General features: G+C 37.4%; 1 protein-coding gene and 1 long non-coding RNA gene across 2 annotated transcripts in view; both read left to right on the forward strand.

Moving 5' to 3' along the window:
• Nucleotides 1-19730, forward strand: part of LAMA2 (laminin subunit alpha 2) — a 613971-nt gene that overhangs the window by 486404 nt on the left and 107837 nt on the right. Inside the window, exons 37-40 of the mRNA XM_049652971.1 lie at nucleotides 735-945; nucleotides 7712-7828; nucleotides 8521-8684; nucleotides 9992-10130. Coding sequence (XP_049508928.1) covers nucleotides 735-945; nucleotides 7712-7828; nucleotides 8521-8684; nucleotides 9992-10130 — 631 coding nt within the window. The remainder of the gene's footprint in view (nucleotides 1-734; nucleotides 946-7711; nucleotides 7829-8520; nucleotides 8685-9991; nucleotides 10131-19730) is intronic.
• Nucleotides 12655-17086, forward strand: LOC125937985 (uncharacterized). The gene is made up of 2 exons (XR_007462573.1): nucleotides 12655-13123; nucleotides 13361-17086. It is a non-coding gene; the product is annotated as an uncharacterized LOC125937985 (long non-coding RNA).

The following is a 19730-nucleotide window of genomic DNA, read 5'->3' on the forward strand; positions in this document are numbered from 1 at the left end:
AGTAATATATACTAAACTAACAATATCAGCAACACCTGAGACCTTGTTAGACATACAAAGTATTAAACCCCACTGCAGACCTACTGAATCCAGAGGTCTGGGGATGGGGGCCAGCAGTCAGTTTTGACAAGCACTCCAGGAGATTATAATGGCTGTTAGTTTGAGAACTACTGTTTTCCAAGTAGTTTGCCTTTCATAAGGGCAATATTATCACTTTAGGAAAACCATTAAGTTAAATTCAGGAAACTCCCAGATCACTCAGTTGAAAGAAAAAGAAAAGTAGGTCAACATCATGATGCCATATTAGCATGTCAATAACACAGTTCTGCTAACAGCTTTTAACCAAATATATCAATGTTCATACCTTATATCCAAAGTAACAGAGAAAATGTACCACTATGGTGAATCAGGTGACTTTTTTTTTTTTGTATGTGAAGCAAACCATAAAACTTACTTCATCAGTCAGATTATGAAAATAACATGAGACTCTTTCCAGTTGAAAATGCTATATTACTAATACATCTTAAATGCGTGTATGTTGTGTGCTTTCATATTAATTATAAATGGCCTTGCCACTTTTCAGGTACCCATTTTCATCTTGATTTAGTACACAATCTGCTTTAAATATCATCTTATTTTCCATTGATTTAATACTAGCATTGCTATTTAATACCAATAAACCATGAGGCAGTGACAAGGGCTTATTGTCTGTTACTGGGCGGGGGTGACTGCAGGGCTGCAGAAGGCCTTCTGAAGAAGGTGAAGAAGTTCTTTGGAGAGTCCCGAGAAAAGAATGAAAAAGCAGAGAAGGATATCCGGGCGATACTGGCAGACAACAAAGATAAAGTGGATGCTGCTTGGGACCTGTTGAGAGAAGCCACCGATAAAATCAGAGAGGCGAATCGCTTATCTGCAGCAAATCAGAAAAACATGACTGCTTTGGAGGTGGGTCTTAGGGATTCTCATTTGAATCTATAGGGCTGGGTTGGATGGGGCGGGGATTGAACATAGCTGGAAAAGTCAAGTTGATGCACATTTACACAAATCAAGAACAACTCTGAAAGGAGACTTCTAACAAGCAGATCAGGAAATAATCCTTTTAAAAAAAATTAATGACTATATTTTTGAGAGAGAGAGAGTGTGTGCACACACAAGAACAAAGGTGAGCAAGGGAGGGACAGAGAGGGAAACAGAATCTGAAGCAGACTCCAGGCTCTGAGCTGTCAGCACAGACCCCAACATGGGATTCGAACTCGGGAACCATGAGATGATGACCTGAGCCAAAGTCAGACACTTAACTTACTGAGACACCCAGGCACACCAGAAATGATCCTTTAAAAAAAAAAAAATCAAGGACCATTGCCATAGACTCAAATAAAATTAGATAACAAAGTATTGAAGATTTTAAGGACAGTGTGATACAGGGAAGGAACTCTTTCCTGGGAGTCAGGGGACCTTGATCTTAATGATGACTGTGTCACTAACTAGAAATACGCCTTGGGCAAGTCTGTTAAAGTCTCTAAGCCTCAGTCTTCAAACTACACAATAAGTGCATTTTATGTGACTGCATCCAAGGTATCTTCGAGTACCAATCTCATATGGTTTTGTAACCCATGCAATCTAATCCACAAACCATTGTTTAGACATCTAACTACCGAGGGTCACAAAAGTGCCAACTTATTTCCTAATGGAATCTGGGCACACTAAGAGTCCAGTGCTTGGGAAAGATTTTGGTTCCCTTTTCCTTTGCAATGTGTTCCATGCAAATGATATTTTAACAGGGACTAACATGAACATATCACATCTGAGTTATATTTTTCCCTCTTTTTCTTCACCGACAAGAGATAATTCTCTCCTCAAGAAATGATGGGCACCTTCTGCCTTTTTTAGAGAGGTTATGAGCCTAGAACCAAAATAGATTTTTCCTTTTCTTCCTCCCTCCATCACTCAATGCCTTCCTTTTTCTTCCTTTCTTCCTCCCTTCCGTTCCTTCTTTATCTTTCTTAATACTTACCATGACAACTTGATCACTTTTCCCAGTAGTAAATTCAGCACGTATGATGGTGCAAACTGTATTAGGCATTTAAACAACAACTTCTCCCCAGAAACAAAACTTCCTTTGCTGTTTTCAAAGTATTTGACCCAACAGATCTGAAAACAGCGGCAGATCTCTTTCTCTTCTAGTGTATAATCTCACCTTCATTATAACTGAACACTCTCTGGCATATATGATGCTTTCAAAAATATTTGTGGGATGGCAGTTGAATAAAACAAATCTGGATATTTTTTTCCATCTCATTTCTTTCCATTTTCCTTTAGAGTAAGAAGTAAGAGGATGAATTAATTTTTTTTTTTTTCTGGGATTCACCCTTGTCATGTTGATGGAAGATGGAGAAGGCTCACTTTTTTCCTAACTGAGGTATCTAATCTTAACCAATTCGGAGTCTACTGACATGCTGGGAATATTAAAGAAAAAGTGCCGTCTTGTGAGGCAGGATGTCGGGCTATCGTCCTGTCCCCAGTGCTGACATGATTCATCCTGCTCAGGGACACACCAGTGGTGTAACTTACCCGGAGGTGCACCTCTCCATTTTATGGCAACAGTTTAAGAAATTAAAATTACCTGTGTGGAAAGCATAATAAGCATTTGGAAAGTATTTCAAGAAGAGTTATAGTGGTGCAGTAAATGGTCCTTTCAGCTACTCCTTCCTTTTAGTGATGTTTAAAACCAGGAGCCATCATTCTTGGGCACCCCTAGAGATGCCTGGAGCTTATGTAGTCAGTATTGCGATTCTAAGTGGTCCTTTTTGTATTTTCATTTTATGTGTCATGCTTAACTAAAGGCTTGTTAAAAACTTACTGGAGTAAATAGATAAACTGATGAAATTAACATGAGTAAGGCACAGCTTACTTAAGATTGCCAGGGCTCATTAGGTTAATTACCAAGCGTCCTGTTACACCAACTGACTGAGAATCAACTGAACAGTTTGTTAAAACACAGGGTCCCTGAGCTCCTACCCAGAGTCTGAGTTGGTTAGTCTGGACTTGGCTTGGGGTTCATATTTTAAAACTCTCCCCAGATTAATCCGATGTGTATACTGGTTTGAGAACAACTGACACATTGTATCCGTTCAATTGAATAACGAGCTGTGTTTTATTTTATTTTTTGTAAATGCTTATTTATTTTTGAGAGAGAGAGACAGAGTGTGAGCAGGGGAGGAGCAGAGAGACAAAAAGGAGACACAGAATCTGAAGCAGGCTCCAGACTCCGAGTTGTCAGCACAGAGCCTTGATGCGGGTCTCGAACTCACGAACCATGAGATCATGACCTGAGCCAAGTCGCAGGCTTAACCGACTGAGCCACCCAGGTGCCCCATGAGCTGTGTTTTAAATAGACAAATTGTGCCTGTGCTCACAAAGAAGGTGCTATAATTAAGACACAACTCAATGTTATTTGTTTATTTTAAGGAGATAAGCATGTATTGTTTGTTAAAAACACTTACTAAGCCCCTACTAATTTCAAGAAATGTGCCAAACAAATGTCGATTAGATCAAACACTGGTCCTTATGGTGTGATCCTTGGAACAGCAACATCAGCATCAACTAGAAACTTGTTAAAAATACAAATTCTTGAGGTCTGCCCCAAATCTGTCAACTCAGAAACTGGGAGTGGCACCCAGCCACCTGTGTTTTAAAAATGCCTCCAGTGATTCAGATGTAGCCTTAGGTTTGAGAACCACTGAAGTAAAGAATAAAACACCATCTCTGATGATTTCAGGTAACTTGTGTTTAGTGGGAAGTACACACAAGTAAGTCACTTCATGCACGGCAGTAACATCATGAAACTAAACAAAGAGAGGGCATCTAAATCACCCCCTGGGTTAAGGAGGACTTCATAGAGGACATGATATGTGTGCTGAGTCCTGCATGATAAGCACAAGTGAGTCGAAGCAGAAAAGGAAGAATATTCCAGAAATAGGGAAAACCACAAGCAAGGACATGGAGAGGAAAAAGAAAATATAAAACATTTGGGAGAAAATTCAGCAGTTTGATAGGATTGGAATGACGACTTCACGGGGACAAACAGGGGATGGAAAGCCAGAGAAGACAGGCGAGGTCCAGAACTTGAGTAATAAAAGACCAAGTACATTATGATCAAGTTAAGGAATTTGGGGTTTATCCTGGAAACTATCAGAAGCCACTGTAACATTGGAGTCATGGATTAAAGTTACATTTGGGGAAATTTGTGAGTGGTTCATATAAACTGGAGAGTTCATTTGGTATTAGGAAATCATGTAGTATAAGGCTTGGAAAATAGGCGGTGGTGATCTACAATGCCTGTCAGGCACCTACCTCAGCAAGGTGCTGTTGGTAACAGAGGTGTTTGAGACTGAATAGGAATGATTCCTGGCCTCGTAGAACTTAACATTCAGGCAGCTTCACAGTATATAATTCTGAGATTAATATAGGCTAGGAATATCAGCAAAAGAGTCACACGCACAAAAAATGATGGCATCCTCGCTGAGACTGAGAGAAATGATGGGGTCACATGAGCCCCAACACAGAGCTCTGGAAGTGCACGGTGGTGTTAGGAAACGTCAGAACAGTGAAGCTCACTGCCGAGCTACAGAAGTGTGTAGTAGAAGATAGCTCTGGAAACGGCATTTGGAGCTAGATCAGAGGGGCTCTGAATGCAAATTTCTGGAGGAGCACGGGATCAGAGGGCACTTGCAGCGATGGAGAGAAGGCGGAGAGGACCGTGTGCATGGGTCGCATCAAGGATGTGAGCAATTCAGTTACGCGAGGGAACATGTATTGAACAGTCTGTCCCTAAATCGACCATTAGGAAACTGCAAAAGGAAGGATTGCAAAGAAAGTAGTTAGTTGCTAGACAGAGAGGACGATAGCTTTTGCAGGCTCTTAAGCCTTCCACCTCACCCAAAAAGGTTTTAAATTTACAGAGCTCTGGAATGAATTAAGATCTAATTAGAAGTTAAAAGTAGAGATGCAATCAACTTTGATACATATAGACTGTTTTTATGGAATTTATATTATAGCGAGGGAGATAATCCCTAAGCCAATAAACAAGTATGTAATATAGACACAAAGTCTGGAGCATGGACTAGTATACATAATAAGTGATACGTTCAGCGATATCGCACCTGTAGTCAATATGTTGTGCTTCCTCAGTTGTACGTAGTTCAACAGGCTGTTCATTTCTGGCGTGGAGTCACCGATTTGCACTAAATAACAGTGCTTTTCGCAACTCTCAGAAGGGGCAATCAAGATGGTTCAATCTATACAAAAAATACCATTATCTATGATTCTATGGTTTGTGGCCACCCTGTAGAATATAATTCAGATAAATGAGTGCTAAGAGGAGGACCAAAATGAAGTAATTATAATAGTTAACGATTACATTGTGTCTGCTGTGTGCCAGGCAGTGTTGTAAGTCAGTTCCTCTCAAATTTTACTGTGTAGATCACCTGGAGTTCTTGTTAAAGTACAGTTTCTGAGTTGGTAGTTCTTGAAAAGGCAATGAGATTATCTATTTCTAATACCTTTCCAGGTGATGCTGATGCTGCTGGTTAATGGCCCACATTTTGAGAAGCAAGGGACTAAGGCTTTTACCTGGGGCTACATAAATCACTCGCCCCTGTTTTTCATAGCTTGTGAGTGGGCAGAGCTAGGATCCCGACCCAGGCAGGCTATTCCCTGAATCTGGTTTGTAATTGCTGTGGTATATAGATAATAATTGGGATGAAGATGGCGGCTGTTTTAGATAGGTGATCAGAGAAGTGACCAGAAACAGCGTGGGGGAGGAAACAAGGCAAAGAACTGAGCGAGAGCACATCACGGAGGGAAATACAGCAGCAGAGAATTGGAACAAGACATAGGGACTGGCAGTGGACTTACATGGTTGGTGAAGAGAAGGGGGGAGAAAGGTATGAAATCAGTGCTATCCCAGTGCAAATAAGGCAAATGATTTCTGTAATAGGAGTGACAGTCCTTTCATAGCTCAAGACCTAGGCTTCTTCATCAGGTAGACCAGGTTCAAACCTTACCTGCACAGGTAGTGTGACCTCGAGTAAATCACTTGTTCAAGTTCCTATTCTTTTAAAAGGTGATAAACACAGGACCTGTAGAGTTAGTGTAGAATTTACTGAGAAAATCCTATAAACTACCTGGCACATATTGAGAGATAAATGAATATAAAACTAGCATTATTATCTATATAACAACATAAATGGCAGAGGTTTAAAATTGATGCAGTTAAATGCACAAGTGTTTGGGAGAATGAGTGAGATGTATAAAGAAAAAAAATATACACAAATGTTTGCTCCAAATAGAAAAATAACAATAGGTCTCTCTCGTCAATTTTATCCTTCTAGGCTAGGAATCAGTTTCATGTAGTTTTAAGACAAGCTATCGGCATCAAGGAAAAATGAGAGCTTGCTCTCTTTTCACGGAACAGCCCATTAAGTTTATTCTTCCATGTGTTCATTTCTCTTTTTTTGAAAAGCACTTTCCCTAAGTCCCCTTAAAAATCTCACTTCTTCCAATTTTTACAGAACTCCCATAGAATAAATCTGCTTATGTCTATGCTCACAGAATACTCCTTTGGCCCTGCATTCTGGAATGTAACGTCTAGTTCCAATGTAATTCAGGGTACGACCACATGTTCAGTAATACATATTCAGCACTTGCACTTACACAAGTTTAAAATGGGTATTGATCTTGCTTTAAAAATAGTTTCTAGGGACGGCGCCTGGGTGGTTCAGTCGGTTAAGCCTCTGACTTTGGCTCAGGTCATGATCTCACGGTTCTGAGCTCGAGCCCCACATGGGGCTCTGTGCTGACAGCTCAGAGCGTGGAGCCTGCTTCAGAGTCTGTGTGTGTGTCTCTCTCTGCCCCTCCCCCACTCATACTCTGTCTCTGTCTCTCTGTCTCTCTCTTAAGAATAAACATTGAGGTGCCTGGGTGGCTCAGTCAATTAAGTGTCTGACTTCGGCTTGGGTCATGATCTCACAGCTTGTGAGTTCGAGCCCCACATCAGGCTCTGTGCTGACAGCTCAGAGCCTGGAGCCTGCTTCAGATTCTGTGTCTCCCTCTCTCTCTCTGCCCCTCCCCTGCTCACATTCTGTCTCTCAAAAAATAAATAAATAAACATTGAAAAAAAAATTTTTAAATAAATATTAAAAACAAGTTAATAGTTTTTAGGGGCACCTGGGTAGCTCAGTTGGTTGACTGTCCAACTCTTGATTTTGGCACAGGTCAGGATCAGAGGGTTGTGGGGTAGGATCCATGCTCAGCATGAAGCCTGCTTAAGATTCTCTCTCTCTTTCTCTCTCTCTGCCCCTCTCCCCCACTCATGCTTTCTCTCTCTTTCTCTCCCTCTAAAATAAAAAATAATCAAAAATTTTAAAACGTAGTCTTTAATTCCTCAGCTAACATCACATAACTTTTCTTCTCTCGGGTGACTTTCTCACACTGAGAGGAAGAAAGTACTTATATAGGGATTTAAATAAAATAACTCTCAAAGGACTGGCCAGGTAGTTTGTAGCATTCCCATCTGTTCTCATTGTCAACACGACGTGCCTTGTTCACAAAGCCTATGTTCAGGCAGCTCGAGGAAGTCAAGAAAGAATACAGGGTCGGATAGGATTTCCTCCGAAGGGCATTTTGATGTTTTGTTCCTACTGTGCTACAGAAAAAGAAGGAAGCTATCGAAAATGGCAAACAACAAACTGAGAACACTTTAAAAGAAGGCAATGACATACTCAGTGAAGCCAACCGTCTTGCAGATGAAATCAACTCCGTCATAGATGTGAGTACTTGATAAAACCCAAAGGGAAAAGAAAATAATAATGATACAGGCTTTCATAAATAGGACACAATCAAAAAATCTCAGTAACATAAGCAAATCCTAATTTTTTTTCTTGTGGGTCTCAAATTGTTTTTGGACTATTCCATTATGCCTGTGCCTAGCTCTTGGCAACAGTTAAAACTTCACACTGTTCTCCCAACAGACATGAGAGGGTACTCATAAACACTCACACAAACCTGTATTTTTTCCCACAGTGATGAAGGGTATTTCTTATTCCTAGGATAGCCCTTAAAATCTGCTTCAATATTTATATAATGTTAGTTGAAAGAGAAATGTAAACTATTAGCAGACTTTTAATATCCTAATGCAGTAGACACTGTGGTATATGGGAATAGAAACACAGATAATCTAAAAGATCCTAATGACGACCACTTATGCATTTATACCTACAAAGTAGCATTTTCTTAGAAAAATATAGTTAGGTTATTCTTGGTGTAAATTGTCTCCATATATTTCCTAATCCCTCTTATTAAATAACAGCTTTTATTCTGTCTCTCTTTTGGCTGTGTTAGTAAAATTGAAATTTCTTTTTAAAAAGTAAGTGTGTGGAATTGTATCTCCTAGAGAAATTAGTAACCGATTGGAGGCTTGTAGTCACATACTTAAAATGCCCTCTCTTCTCTACACATCAGTACGTTGAAGACATTCAAACTAAGTTGCCACCCATGTCTGAGGAGCTGAAAGATAAAATAGATGACCTCTCCCAGGAAATACAGGACAGAAACCTTGCTGAGAAGGTGTCCCAGGCTGAGAGCCATGCAGCTCAGTTGAATGACTCATCTGCTGTCCTTGATGGGTATGTCATTTGTTGTCGCAAATGCCTTTGTATCTTGACGCTTGTCCAAAAGTTGTGACTCGCAGAAATGGTAGAGAATCTCTTTGAAATCTTGATTTCTCTAATTATGAGCATACGAGCTACTCGGTCTTTCTGTGGAAAAGCCTAATTAGGAGGGTCTGGGCAAAGTTCCACTGAAGCAGCTTCAAAAGTCTGAGTTAAAAGTGGATTCAAATATGGCTTGGTAGGGAGTGAACATAGCCCTAGGCTATGCTAAGAAAAAATATTTTTTATTCTTTATTAGAGAGCACAGTGGTTGCCTTATTAGCATTTTAAATAATAATATGTAAATACACATTCCATTTCAAATTCTAGTTTTATATTTTTCATTAAATCAAAACTATTGTTAAAAGACTGGCTTTTGAAAATGTGGCCCCATACATAGTCTTTAAGTCTTTTTTTTTTTTTTTTTTTTTCCCTGTTTCAAACTCCAGGGAGACACTACATAGTTCCCTTGTGTAATAGGCTAGGACTCTTATTTGGGTCAGAGGAGGGAGGGGCAAGTGACAAGGTGTGTTTGACCTATAAATAGCCTTCTACGTGTAAGCGGTATGTTGCCCTACAATTTGGAGTCATCATAATATAAATATAGGTCCTATAACCCCCAAGAAGAATTTTCTCGAATAAATCTGTTATTTAATATATAACATGTGTAAGGTTCTATTCCAATACGTAATATGCACGACACAAAGGAAAATATCCATGTTTGAAGACCCTGGACACAATTCACACTCAATTCATTTTACAGTAAACTATTGCCAATTTTGCATGGAGGGTAGTGAATGGAGCAGTAAGTTAGAGGTCCACAGATGCAAGCTCCAAGTTTTTAATTAGTGATGTGTCGGTCATGTAACCTGACACAAGCTATCTAACCTTCATTTATATCCATCTGGGAAGTACACCTATCCTAAAGAGATTTTGTGAAATTCATTCCAGTAATATGGTACAAGCACTCTGAAATGTATAGCGTGCCTTACAAATGATGTTAAGGATCATCTCACTGCTCACAGTTTGCAAGGTGCATGAGGTTGCAGAAATGTTTGAGTGGGTATTAAAAAATATGTTGGTAGTATTTCATAGCTGAATTATTTAGGAATATGAATTTAAATTGACAACTACAATATAATACAATAAGCAGATATTTCATGATGACTTGGAAGTATAATTGTCCTGGCTGGGATCATTTAAGCCGTATTTGTTATAAGTAGAATGTTCTTCATTTGGGTACCAACTGCTCTGATGTTCTTTTTTGGGGGTAATCCCAACAGAATCCTTGACGAAGCTAAAAACATCTCCTTCAATGCCACTGCAGCCTTCAATGCTTACAGCAATATTAAGGATTCTATTGATGAAGCTGAGAAAATTGCCCAAGAAGCCAAAGATCTTGCACATGAAGCTACAAAACTGGTAAGAACCAAATAGTGCTTTGTACTAAGAATGTGGGTCAATTTGTTTGAGTAAGTACCTAGACTAAATTTCTCAAATTGAAATGAGCTCTGGAAAATCCTACCAAGTTAGAATATTTATTTTGAATTATTTTCAAAGGCTCCTTTTAAATCCTATCTAAAATAAACATTCAGTGTGCTGTAATCATAACAGAATTCTTTTCTCAGTCTCTCACTACTTCCCTCTACTGATAAGGGCCTTGAAATTATTGCAGATGCCAAGCGGCTTTGTGCCACCAACTCACAGAAGAAAAACGTCAAACATAAGACTCTGGACAGGGAAATGTATTACTATTATTCCAAATATCATCAGTAAGAAAGCGCCCAGAAAATTAACACCGCTGCTCACGGCTACCCACAAATTTGGTATATGTGAAGTTTGACTATAAAGTGTCCATTTTGCAAAACACATGAGATCATATGCTTCTAAACTCCTTATACTGTTTTTAGCACAATGGAAACCTTTGCTTTCAAAGCAACCTTTGACTGCTGTCATTGTTCAAAATAAATTTGGAATTAATATTTCAGAATTTGGGGGTTCCAATTATAACACGTTATCTTGTGTATTTTCAATACTGACAAATCTTCATTATACATCAACATTTTGTAAATAAGTTATGTGATACACCTTCATAACACTATTGTAGGTTATTGAAGGTTAAAAAACACTTCATAGGAAGCACATGGTGAGTTAAAATGTTCTGAATTAAATATTCTGAATCCCTTTGGTCTTCACATCAAAATTTTGAGGAAAAAAAAAGCTTGATTGGACATTTGACTGTGAATGAAATACACATAACTATTTAGCGTTAGAGAAACAGATCAATATTTGTTGTGATTTAATATTGGGCACAAAGGTATCTAGGATCTCAGGGATATTAAATGCATTTACTACACTCTTAGAAGGTTTATTTAGTGATCGTAGTGAAAACATATTCCATCAACAATTGCTACTGTTTCTGTTCCTCTGGAATAAGCTCTAATACCATATGTTCTGAGTATTTCTTATTCAAAATCGTGATACGACTATTGCAGACACTTCCCTATGCCTAGTTATCCTTTCAAAATGAACCTGTTTTTTTTAATCTAAACTACTTATCCATCTTCTCATAATCTTCTATTTTAAAGACCCAGATTTCCAAGGTCACCATTTTCATTTGGCCTATGCTTTATCGCAGGACCATTTTAAGTGTCTAACACAGTACCTGGCAAATAGTAGGCACTCAGGAATGAATGAATGAATGTCATTCTAACTAATATCTTTCAAATCTATTTACATTCATTTGCACCAATAAAAATCTCATTATTGTCATTACTTCATCTTTATAAACTTCTAACTATTATTTTGTTAAAGAGCTGTTTAATTTCACCCAATTTTAATTCTATCACCTTATGTCTAGAAGACTGACATTTTTATGCAGACACAAAATATTCACTTTCCTCAACACTGATGCTTATACATGATAATCTAGCCAGCCTCAAACACAGAGCTGGGATGAGTTGTAATGCTTTACAACATGTCTTCTTGTTATCATCATTCTTTCTCTCCTTCCATATCCCACATAAAAATAATTAAATGTCTAAAAAAGTACAAAATAAATGCTAGGGGCACCTGGGTGGCTAAGTTGGTTAAGCGTCCAACCTCAGCTCAGATCATGATCTCACAGTTCATGGGTTCAGCACACTGGGCTTTGTGCTGACAGCCCAGAGCCTGCAGCCTGCTTTGGATTCTGTGTCTGCCTCTCTCTCTGCCCCTTCCCCACTTGTGCTCTGTCTGTCTCTCTCTCTCTGTCTCTGTCTCTGTCTCAAAAATAAATAAACATTAAAAAAATTTTTAAATAAATAAATTCTAAAGAGAATAATTTATTAAATGGTTCTTAGCAAACTCAGAGAAGACAGATTTGTCCCAGAAAGTTTATTGGACTAAGCAGAAAGTTTGATTCATGAACAGAATAAATGAAGCTTTCATTTTAATGTCATGATAACATGGTTGTATTTTACTAGAAATTAAACATATTTGCCAATCATTACATTGCACAATTACGTAGATAGGACTAGAATGCCAGAAATGTAAGAGTCAGTATTATTGCTGGAGTGATAGATACATACAGAAGAGTGTGATTGTTATTTATGTATGAAAGAATTCAAGAGTAACAAATCAGAAGAGTCCTTTACACATTTGAGTCCAGCCCTAAAAAGAAGGAAAAATGTTCTCAATGAATCAGAAAGGAAGGACAAAGAAACAAAGCAGGAATTTATATGAGGAGAAAAATGGCCTGTTAGACAAGCAATAAAACAACCAATTACGACTGTGAAGAGATGGACATGAGATAATATGAGAAGAAAAAAGCCGTAAGAACAGAAACAAATGAATGGTAGAAAAAACGGCAAAGCATAACTGACAGCATTTTTAAAGTAACTTCGCTTTTTTAAAAACTACTTAAAGCTACCTATTTATAAATACACACATTGTCATTGGAAGGAAAATATGAGAGGAATGTTGATCACTTAACTAAATAATAAGCAGGTGGAGTCTGTATACATAAAGATGATAGTGGAATATCCCTAAGCAATGATTAACAGCTACTTGTCTTGTATATATCATTTATTTAAATATTGAAATGAAGTATTTGGGGAAAGTAGACATTATGAAAAAATAGGTATGATTTTTCCGCTAGTGTTGGGTGGGAAAAATGCCATAAAGCATTTGTTTTCCTACACATAATCTCCAAGATAACATTTCATGTAGTACCTCTCATTGGTGGGTGCAAGGAAAGAAGGGAAATACGTCATTGGTCAGAAAAGAGAATGTGATGATCCAATTATTTTGTTTTAATCTTAATCGCTTTGGTGCTATAAAAAGTCCTCAGACGCTAAAAGAACAGAGAATCAAACTTTTTAAAAAACTTTCCAGATGATAGATGAACTTAAAACCTATGTTATGAACCAAATCAGGTTTTATTTTTTATTTTTTTTTTTAACGTTTTATTTTATTTTTGGGACAGAGAGAGACAGAGCATGAACGGGGGAGGGACAGAGAGAGAGGGAGACACAGAATCGGAAACAGGCTCCAGGCTCCGAGCCGTCAGCCCAGAGCCCGACGCGGGGCTCGAACTCACGGACCGCGAGATCGTGACCTGGCTGAAGTCGGACGCTTAACCGACTGCGCCACCCAGGCGCCCCCCAAATCAGGTTTTAGAAGTAGGTGAACAAATAGATTTCACAGAATGCTGGATCCTTGGAATGACCACCAGAGAGGCAACAGGCATGGTTTCAGTGGCCCTGAAATAGGAGGCCCTCTCCCCTTTCCACTGGAAAGGTCGTAGATGCTATGCATTTGGATCTGGTGCATTCCAATAACAACAAAAACAATTGAAAAGAAGGGTAATGTAGAATAAATTCCATAGTTCTGGTTCTTACACATCGTGAGGAATCATCACACAGCAATAATCGCACAGTCTCACCTATTCTGAAATGTCATCTTCCTTCCTTTCCTGTCTCACTCCCTTGGTCTAAGTCAGTGCAATGTGCTGTGTCATATATACTCCCATGTAGGCAGTCATCACCTTCCATTGGTATCTTGCATTTAAAAAAATGAATCACTCTTTCATTTCCTCTGGCACCAGAAAGTTTCCTCTCTTCAGTCCCCTCTTGTCCACCCTGCAGTCATTGTCTGAAACTTCCTCTTTCTCTCTGCCTGTGTCTGTCTCTCTCATACACACATACCAACAATATTCATTAATACCCTCTAGCCCAGGATCCCCTTTCTCAATTTCAGTCTGAGCTTCACTAGAATGAGCATTAGGAATAGAAGAATTTATACTGGGCTTCAACCCCAGTGAACTGTGTGTTTTTTATTCTCCAAGTTCAAGTTCTGTTTCTTGCTAAAATTATACATCATTCAAGGGAGTCATAATTCTAAAAATATTTAGCATGGTCTTTTCCAGGCATTTCTGGAAAAAAAATAGTATAACATACAGAAGAAAATAAAAGCAGTTTGTAAGTAATGCATTTTTCCCCCACAGAGACAAGGATAGTGAAATAGTAAAGAACAGTGCTGTATAATCAAAATGTAGGCTTTTGATAAACTACAGAGATGAGGGGAAAGTCTAATATATATTTTAGGAGTGCCTGAGTGGCTCAGTCAGTTCAGCATCGACTCCTGAGCTCAGCTTAGGTCATGATCCCACTATTTGTGAGACTGAGCTCAGTGTCAGGCTCTGCACTGATAGCAGGGAGTATTTTTGGATTTCTCTCTCTCCCTTTGTCTGCCTCTCCCTCACTCTTGCATGTGTGAGCTCTCTTTCTCTGTCTCTGTCGCTCTCTCAAAAATAAATAAATAAAATAAATTAAATGCGTCTATTTTATAGCAAGAAATATACCTAAAAATTAATTAAGTTTAAAGTTTTAACCTTGATTCTAATAAGTACATAAACTGATAAACTGCTGTTGCAAGTGACTTTCCAGTGTTTGTTCCTTAACATGTGGAAAATAGATAGCCATAGAAACCTCAAAAGGAGCTTTCTCTTGCTTTAGGGTCAAGAGTCTAAGGAATAAACTAAATTTTTGTAAATTTTCTCTTATGTGGCAGATCAGTAGGGAGAAAAACGCTGATAGAAATTAAGGACACTAGAGGGGAAAGCCAAAGATTTCTGACAACATGCAGCCTGAGTTAATTCAGATCCATCCTGATGTTAGAAATTCATAGAAATGCTAAATAAATTATAACTCCCCAAATTTAATACATACTTCACTTTAGAAAGAAGCAACAAAAGGAAATCTAGGGGCACCTGGGTGGCTCAGTCAGTTAAGCATCTGACTTTGGCTCAGGTTATGATCTCATGGTTCGTGAGTTTGAGCCCCACGTTGGGCTCTGTGCTGACAGTTCGGAGACTTAAGTCTGTTTCAGATTCTGTCTCTGTCTCTCTACCCCTCCCCTACTCTCTCTCTGTCTCTCTCTCAAATATAAAAAATACAACATAAAAAAAATTTTTTAATCTAAAAATACAGAGAGAGGTTAAAAAAGAATGGCACACTCTAGAGCTGGCACCTTGGTAGCTCAATGAATTTGGAACATAAATATAGTTCCTAATGTCTAGGGGCTGGGATTTTAAACACCAGGCAGGAAGAGATGACATCCCAGCCATCACCTTGAACCTACAAGAGGAGAAGTCTCTGACTGAAAGTACGTAAAAACATGAGACTCTGGAACAATTGTCTTCATCAGTGAACACTCATGCCTTCCAGTTCAGGAACATTCCGAGAAGCCTTGTTTCTTTTTATGCCCTCATTGTGAAAAATGTCTCTCATAAGATGCTAAAATCACAAGCCTATGGATTGAAGTCCAAATTTATACCATTCATATGGTAGAAGACTTTCCAAGCTGAGACATTAATGGAGGGAGTACTAGTCCTGGCTATTGAAACCTCTAGAGCATCTAGGAAGATGCAGAAAATTAGTCTTTAGATACAATATAAATAATCAAGTAGGAGTGAGGATAGGTAGGTAAAGTCCTTAACATGACCCTGAGATTATTGAAAAATCTAGAAGTGAATATAAAATGAAAGTGTTTAAATTATTAAAATGTTAAAAGAATGAATTGAAAAGATTGATGGAAGAGGAACTAAAGACTATGGAAATTTGTAAAAGAGACAGATAAAATTTCTAAAACTGAAAAATATAGTAATTAAAATTAAAAATTGAATGGGAGGACCAAACAACATATTAGTAGCAGATGAAAAGAGAATTAGTTAATTGAAAGAGTTGAAAACATTTCCCAGAATGCGACCAACATGGTAAAATATAAAAGGCACTTCAGAGACAGAGAATGCAGATTGTGAAAATGTAAGTCTGTGAGGAGTTCCAGAAGTTGAAAAGAGTGAGAATGAGGAGGAGTAGTGGTCAAGAGATACTGAAAATTCTCCAGTATTGGTGAAAGATAGGAGTTCACAAATTAAGGAAAATAATCATGATAAAATAAGTCCACACATGGAAAGATCCGTGTTAAACTTATAGAGACCAAATAGAAAAAGAAAACAAAATCTTAAAATAATCTAGAGAGCAAATGCAGATTATCTCCAAAGGAATAAGATTTGTCAGTTAGCATATATCCCATTGAAGTCACGATAGCAATCAAAAAAGAAAGGACTAATATCCTCATGGTGCTGATATAATATGCTGGTCAACTCAAAATCCTATACCTTGCTAAACCTCATTTAGAGGGGAGGACAACATAATGGCATCTTCAGAGAAAAACTGAGGGTTTACCAATCATAGACCTTCACCGAGCTGCTATAAAACACACTTCAAAAGGAATGCCAATAAAATCAAGGAAATTGGGGATTAAAGAGAAAAGTGAACAGAAAAAGTAAATGTACACAATCTAAGCATTATGAAAATCATAATGATGATAATTACTAAATGTATGGAATTGTTTTAAAAAGCATAACGAAAACATGAGAATAATAACATGATAATGGGGCAGATGGTCAGGGTTAGAAGTTTTTTAAAGCCTTAAAATTTTGGGAGGACAGTAAAAAATTGGTTAGATTTAATCTTTTTTAAAGTATATGTATTAAACATTGAGGATAATTATAGAAAAATAAAAATAGTAGTAGTAATCAGAGTTCTCCAGAGAAACAGAAGCAGTAGGATGTAGATAGCTGGATGGATGGATGGATGGATGGACAGATGGACGGAAAGAAAGAAAGAAAGAAAGAAAGAAAGAAAGAAAGAAAGAAAGAAAGAAAGAAATTTGTCTTAAGGAGAGGGACTGTCAAGTCTGAATTCTTCAAGACAAGCCAGCAGGATGGGGACTCAGAGAAGAGTTGATGTAGTCTCAAGTCCAGAGATAGTCTGGAGGCAGAATTATTTATTTTTGAGGGATGCCAGTCTTTTCTTTTAAGACAATTAACTGATTAGATGAGGTTTACCTATCTTTTATAGAGAGTATTCTGCCTTACTCAAAGTCTACTGATTTAAATGTTAATTACATCTAAGAGAGACTTTCACAGCAAGGTGTAGACTGACCAAAAACTGGATACCGTAGCCTAGCCAAATTGACACATAAATTTAACCATAACAAACAGCTATACTTTCCAAATAAATGAAGAGAAAAAAAAAATGTGGAGAGCGAAATTTTCAATCAATTCTATAAAAGGCAAAAAAAAAAAAGAAAACAAGCAAAAATAAATGGTAAATATAAAGCATAAAATGTGATAGAATTAAATCAAGATACATATAGGCCAGGGTGATTATTACTAACTGCCTCAAGAAATAACCCCTGAAAATTCAGTTGCTTACATCGCAATCTGAATTGATTTCTCATATCATACTCAATGTGTTTCAGAACACCCTACTCCATCTTGTAGCTACACCATACTACATAGCCTCCAAGGTTGTTCTGGCAGGGAGAGAGACAAAAGAGACATGCCTACTCTTCCCTCCCTTGGCCTGGACGATATCTGCTCTATTGATCGGGAATAGTCACATGCCTCAATCGAACTATAAGAGAGGCTAGGAAAAATGGGCACATAGAATTTTTGATGAGCATTAAATGTCTCAGTTTCAAGTTATCTTCGTAATAAATATAGGCTAAAATTACTAGTTTTATGACAATATTATATTGGATTCAAAGTGTTTAACAAACACAGCCATCTGTATATGACATACACAAGATAACATTAACTCTTAGGGTACAGAAGACTGAAAAAGAAGGGATGCAAAAAATATACACCAGGGTAACTCTAATCATAAGAAAGCTGGTGTACTAATATTAATAAACAATCAAAATAGGCTTTACATTTTAAAAAATTATGAGAGATAAAGAAAAACCTCTCAATATAATGAAAGAATCAAGTTAGCGGGAAGATTAAAAATTTTTGAACCCAAAGAGTAAGAATGAACAAAGGCAAAAGTCAGAATGAGGAAATCAACATATCCACAATAATAGTGGGAAGTTTTACCATTTCTCTCTTAAAACTTCATAGGTCAAGCAAGGAAATGGAAGGATGAAGGAGATTTGAAAAGTACAATAAACAAGCTTGATTTAATGGTCTTATAGAACTCTACATCAATTAGATAATTAATTCTATATGCCCCGTTATATAAAGCATACATGAACCTTAAAAAAAAAAATAAGACCATGAACTAGATCACAAAACAAGTATAAGCAAATCCTTTTTTTTTAAATTTTTTAATGTTTATTTATTTTTGAAGGAGAGAGAGAGACAGAGGGTGAGTGGGGGAGGGGCAGAGAGAGACAGAGACACAGAATCTGAAACAGGCTCCAGGCTCCGAGCTGTCTGCACAGAGCCCGACACGGGGCTCCAACTCACGAATCTCGAGATCTTGACCTGAGCCGAAGTCGGACACTTCACGGACTGAGCCACCCAGGCGCCCCAAGCAAATCCTAATGAGCCAGCAGCACCTAGATTGTATTGTCTGATCATGGTGCAATAAAATTAAGAAATTATGCAGAAAGATTGCTCCCCAAAAATGTTTTAAAGAAAAAAATCACACTTCAAAGTAATTCATGGGTCAAAGAAAAATGGAGTTTGAAATTACAACTATGAAATATTTAATAGCTAAATGGAAATAAAACTTCTACACATCAAAATTTGTGAAGTACAAATAAAGTGTCACTAAAGTGGCAAGTGAAGTTTGAAATGCAGATACTAGGAAAAAACAAGAACTGAAACGAATTATCTAAAGTTTCTGTTCAAGAAATTAAAAATAATATATAAAGGAAAAAAAAGAAAAGCAGAAATTAATGACCTAGAAAAAATATTAGGATTGACAAAATGGAAAGCTGATTCTTGCAGTAAACAGGCAACACAAGAATAATTAAGCAGAGCTGACACCTATAGACAGGATTAGGAATGAAATAGAGATAGTATAGATTTAATAAATATGGATGTACTTGAGTACATGAGCAACATTATTCAAATAAATTTGAGTGTTTGATGAAGTGGACAATAAATATAAATTTACTAAAAAGAAATAGTAAACCTGAGTAGAAATCTAGTTATTAAATGAGTTGAGTCAGTAGTTAATAGTCTACCTATAACAAAATGATAATGTCTACCAAAATTTCAAGGACTCAATATCCGAAACATTTTAAAGACTAGAAAAACAATGACAGAGTTCCTGGCTTATTTTATGAGGCTGGTATAGTCTTGATGGCAGAACATTGTACAAGACAGTATTAAAAACTAGGGGCACCTGGATGGCTCAGTCAGTTAAGCATCTGACTTTTGCTCAGGTCATGATCTAGTGGTTCATGAATTTGGGCCCGGTGTTGAGATCTGTGCTGACAGCTCAGAGCCTGGAGCCTGCTTTGGATTCTGTGTCTCCCTTTCTCTCTGCCCCTCACCTGCTCATTCATTCATTCATTCTTTCTCTCTCTCTCTCTTTCAAAATAAATAATATTTTAAAAGTTTTTAAAAAGGAAAGAAAAACTATAGGTCAATCATAAATAGAGATGTAAAACTTAAAATATTATCAAACCAAATCCAAATATATATATATATTATATATATATTATATATAAATATATATAATA

The sequence above is a fragment of the Panthera uncia genome, assembly GCF_023721935.1.
Source record: "Panthera uncia isolate 11264 chromosome B2 unlocalized genomic scaffold, Puncia_PCG_1.0 HiC_scaffold_24, whole genome shotgun sequence".
NCBI lineage: Eukaryota > Metazoa > Chordata > Mammalia > Carnivora > Felidae > Panthera > Panthera uncia.